This window comes from Sycon ciliatum, chromosome 3 (assembly GCF_964019385.1).
Source record: "Sycon ciliatum chromosome 3, ocSycCili1.1, whole genome shotgun sequence".
Lineage (NCBI taxonomy): Eukaryota > Metazoa > Porifera > Calcarea > Leucosolenida > Sycettidae > Sycon > Sycon ciliatum.
Window position 1 is genome coordinate 16,920,442 of NC_088645.1, and position 4,537 is coordinate 16,924,978.

Consider the following 4,537-nt stretch of genomic DNA (forward strand, 5'->3'; position numbering starts at 1 on the left):
CTGGTTTACTACAAGTACATTGCACACAAGTATAGTTAGTATACTGATATATCGATTCTTTTGCGGTACGTGACATTGCTGTTCTTGCAAGTATGGCGCGCATTAGCAAAAGGGGATAGCATTAATATAGACCTACTTGTACGTGACACTAATTCGCTAACGTTACTGCATCATAATTAGGCCTATTCATAGTACGCATACCTGGTACCACATAATCACGTGACCTACTGGCACAAAAAAGTGATTTCAAAACACCTAAAGAATATCTGTGTCACGAATTGTTAAAACCGAGTAAAAACTATTCCAGGTGTAAAGTGTACAGGGGATAATGCATGAAGGCCTTAAGGAGGTCAGAGAAGAGAACGGTGAGAGTTTGTTACAAAACTTTCACATGTGTTTACTTAAAAATGTGCAGGGGGTGTAACTGGGCTAACTTGCATAGTCATTTGTATATGCAGCGGGTGCAGATGGCCGAGCAGGCCTGGTTGGTGGTTGACTTGGTCGACCAGGTGCCTGGCCGATGATGTTTGGCCCAGAGTCAGGTATACCCGGATCTGCAGAGGTCACTGATTTCCCCATGCGCTCTTCACCATGACCGTCTGTAGCGCCTGGTTGGTCTCTGGTTCTCTCTTCGGAGGCAACGCGTAAATGACGGTGGTGTGAAGGTCGTGGTATTGCTCGAGCGATGGCCACATTTTGCTTCCGCTTGAGATAAAGTGCAATAAAGGCGGCACACAACAGTGATGCGAGTATCAGACCGATAACAAGTCCAGCAATACTGCCACCTGATAGGCCTGCGTCTAGTGTACCGGCTTGACGATTGCAGTTAGTGCCTTGCCAGCCAATTTCACAGCGACACACGTTCCTGTGTGTGCATACGCCATTACCCGAGCAGCCGAGTCCATTAGCTTGAGGACACCTCCAGGCACCAGACTGCAGTATGGAGGTGTTCACACATTCCTTGTTCCAGCAGGCTAAACCATTGCCACACGGGCTGCCATTATCCACATACACAGTGGGACGATTATCGAAAAAAAGATACAGCTGTTGTATGTGACAGAACCCTAGACTAGTGTGACCACACGTGAGAGAACCACACAAAGCATTCTCTGGCTTGCAAGGAATAGGTTCTTTCCTGCTATTTAAACCACAGTTACCCTTAGTGCTACCTACATTATTCAATTTGGAGCACCTTGCAGAGGAGATAGCTATAGCGGGATTACCCGGAGAGGGTGGGAACCATTCGTGGCATTGCGTATCAATGTTCCCGCACGAGCCCTGCCGGCAAGTGCCAGGCTGACCTACTGCCTCACAGTATGCCCCGAACTGTGCGAGGTCATCTGCTGAACACCTGTCTTGTCTTCCATCACAGTAGTCTGGCAGGTCGCATTGGCCTTTGGCCGGCCTGCAGAGTGTGCCAGCTGGCAGGATAGTACAGTTACTACAGCATTCACCTAGACTACACTGGGAACCGGGTGTGTAACGGCATGTTGTTGCGTTGCAGCAGGCATCCTTGCAGTACTGGTGCAGGCCGCAATCGCAGTCTTCGCCTGCCTCCACAATGCCATTTCCACACACCACGTTGGAGAGCGCTGGTGAGGGCTTGTTCAGATAACACTTCCTGCTTGGATCTGATCGCTGTTTGTTAAACCAATCAATTGTGCAGTTAGACCATACTGAACCGGAACCTATAGACATTGTGCTATAACAGCCAGGCTTGTTACAAGCGCACGGTGGGAAAACATGTTTAAATCCCAAATTGTGGCCAATCTCATGGGCAAGCAAGCCTGCATGGATAGGATAACGCGTTTCTTGTCCTTCCAATCCTTGACGGTAGTTGTTGCAAATATCACCGATAAAAGGACGCCCGGCAATTCCAGGACTTGTCAGCCGCTGAGCGCTGAAATAATGAATCATATCATAGTGAACAATTGGCTGGAGGTGTTGTGCTGAAAATAGACGCACTTTTCTGAGATTGTTAATCCCTGAATCTCCATCCAAGTTCAAAGGGCCAGGTGACTGAGTAAATATGAAGATAGTTACAAGGATAATACGGACATTAAGCTCCTGAAAACGAATATCGACCTCGTTTACAAGCTTCAGCATTGATGCAACAAAGTTTTTGGAGCCATCTAGACTAAGACCACCATATGCTTTAGTATATGAGTAATCAGAAGCCAGAGCAAGTTCCACATACATTGCTGGATCTCGTCCTCCTCCTGTACTGCTACTCCTCTTCACACGTTTGCGTGCTGCTGAAGCTAAACCAGCCAACCCGTCATCAGGAAAATCCCACCGCTGCTTCTCACCTGCAGTTCCTCTGCTGGTGTTCTTTGTAGCTGATATATTCAAGTGTGTCGCACACCCTCCTTTCAACGGATCTTCTTTGCTCATCTTGTATGTGGATTCTTTGAAGACGGCGTGTGGATACGTACCAGGTTTAGATGTCTGGCTGACCAGTGGTTCAATCATATATCTTTCAGAGTACGCTTTAACTTGCTCATTGCTACTGCTGTTGCTGCTGCTAGCTCTGGCTGGATCCTCTTCTCCATGGCCAGCATACTGTTCAAAACCAAATGATCCACTCAAACCATTGCATGTGCTCACAGCGACGTATGTAGATATCACAGCGGTGCTGCTCTCTTCACTGGCATCAGTACTACTTTGCTGCCGTTTCCTGTGTTTGTGAAGGGTGGACTGAGCATGACTGACGTTCTGCAAGCCACGCACTGTCCCATGGTAATAACAGTTGACTGCTCCACGAGTAATCACAGGACTCTCATCGATTGAATTGAATGTGAAGACTTTAAACGAAGCAGGAATCAGCTCAGTGTTCTGCTTCAGATCTAATGTCACCGTCTTTCCAAATGCCCGTATTTGGAAGCTGCTGGTTGGCGGATGGTGTACATGTACATGCTCACTGCTAGACTGATCATCATGTTGTCCTTGTGCTGTGGCATCTCTCTTGCCACGATTGCTGGCATGCTCAACATCACTAAGGTGTTGTGCCATGTCGATATGCACTACTTCATACTCATCCGTCATCTTGCTGATACGTTCTCGAGCCTCGACAGCTATATCAGCATGGTTGCTGCCCCTGCTCTCCGCATCCACGTGAGCACAGCAACGACTAAGCATCAATATGAGTGTGATGATTCCAAGGACACGAGCAAACTCCAAACTAGAATTCTGCTGACTAGACGCTGCCATTGCCAACTAGCTTGTAGTCGTAGCTGAGTTAGTTTTCTCTACTTGGAGTAGTAACACAGTTTCCTCTAACTTTGGGGCGAGAATCGCCAATCGTGGCTTTCTCCTACTTGCAATGTTGGAATGTCCCGCTTCATTAGAGAGGTTCTGCACAACGAAAGTTCGAACGAAGTTTCGCGACAGGCCTTGCGAAAGTGTGTACGAATTTTCGCACGAACTTTGTGTTCTGCACATTTTCGTAGTTTGTACGCGCCAAGTGCAGTACCAGGCGTGGGCCATCCCCTGGATTATCAAAATGGGTGCCTTATCATTTTTTCTGTTGTTTTTTACACTATCTGTATCATGTAAAAAATACGGTATTTTACGACTCCCGGCCTGGTACAGTTTTGAGTGTGATGAATATAAAATTAGTATTTGAATTAACGCACAAAAATCAACGTACAAGCGCATACTCGTACTTTTTTGTAGTCCATTTCCTTTCACACACAGTCACACGTACACACACACACACACAAGCACGTGGATTCCATACGTGGAAATTGTTTTTTTTTTGACCAGCACTGCAGCTTTCAATACAATGATCAAGTCAAAGGAAAACACATGGAAATTGTAGCATTTGTTGAAGTCCGTACGGTACAAAGAGTTCACTTGGTATGAAGTCATCCAAAACTGGCATGTACTTGCAGAGCTCGTACCTGGCCTAGGAGTCGCACAAACCACTTTTGGGGTCCGCACGTTCGGGCTCTCAGTGCAGTACATGTACCTTCTAATTCTGCGAGAATAAACTAAACAACAATTTTTTTTAAATATTAACTATAACTTGGTGCTAAAAGAAGAAGAGAAAATGATAACCCCCGAAAGCGCTAAACACTAGTACAAACAGAAGAAAAGTAGTAACAATGAATCATAAGCCACATAGTGCAAACCCGGTTTTGCGTTTGTTTCACCACGTACAGTACCAGCACTACATGAATATAATATAAATACTACTAAAATATTATTTTTAATAGTACTCGTAGTAGTACCGTAAAATCCCGCCAGATCTGCAGCGCGCCCCGTCTCTCCTTTCCGCCCCTCTCTGACTTCGGGGACGTGATTTCTCGTATCTCTGTCGCGTCTCTGGTGCCGTACTGTACGTGCTCGACCCCGTTGGAAGTGTACGCAACAGTGCCCACCCTCTTGATACTCTCTACAAAAAAGTAGTTGTTTTTCGTTGCGCAGTGCATCGTCATATACAAACTCCTGTACACCATGGTACACGCTCTCAAGTTTCTGCAGCCCTTATATAGGCTGTGTTTACATGAGAAATTTCAACCCGGGTCGAGTTCAG

At 46.3% G+C, this 4,537-nt stretch overlaps 1 protein-coding gene across 1 annotated transcript; it reads right to left on the bottom strand.

The window, feature by feature from the left end:
* Positions 1–227: 227 nt before the first annotated feature.
* Positions 228–3,440, bottom strand: LOC135811582 (zinc metalloproteinase-disintegrin-like berythractivase). The gene has a single exon (XM_065324813.1). The coding sequence runs from the start codon at positions 3,208–3,210 to the stop codon at positions 430–432; it is 2,781 nt and encodes a 926-aa protein (XP_065180885.1). The 5' UTR covers positions 3,211–3,440; the 3' UTR covers positions 228–429.
* Between the last annotated feature and the right edge of the window lie 1,097 nt (positions 3,441–4,537).

Excerpts from the sequence above, each read along its gene's own strand:
- LOC135811582 (XM_065324813.1), bottom strand. The coding sequence starts at position 3,210 with ATGGCAGCGTCTAGTCAGCAGAATTCTAGTTTGGAGTTTGCTCGTGTC.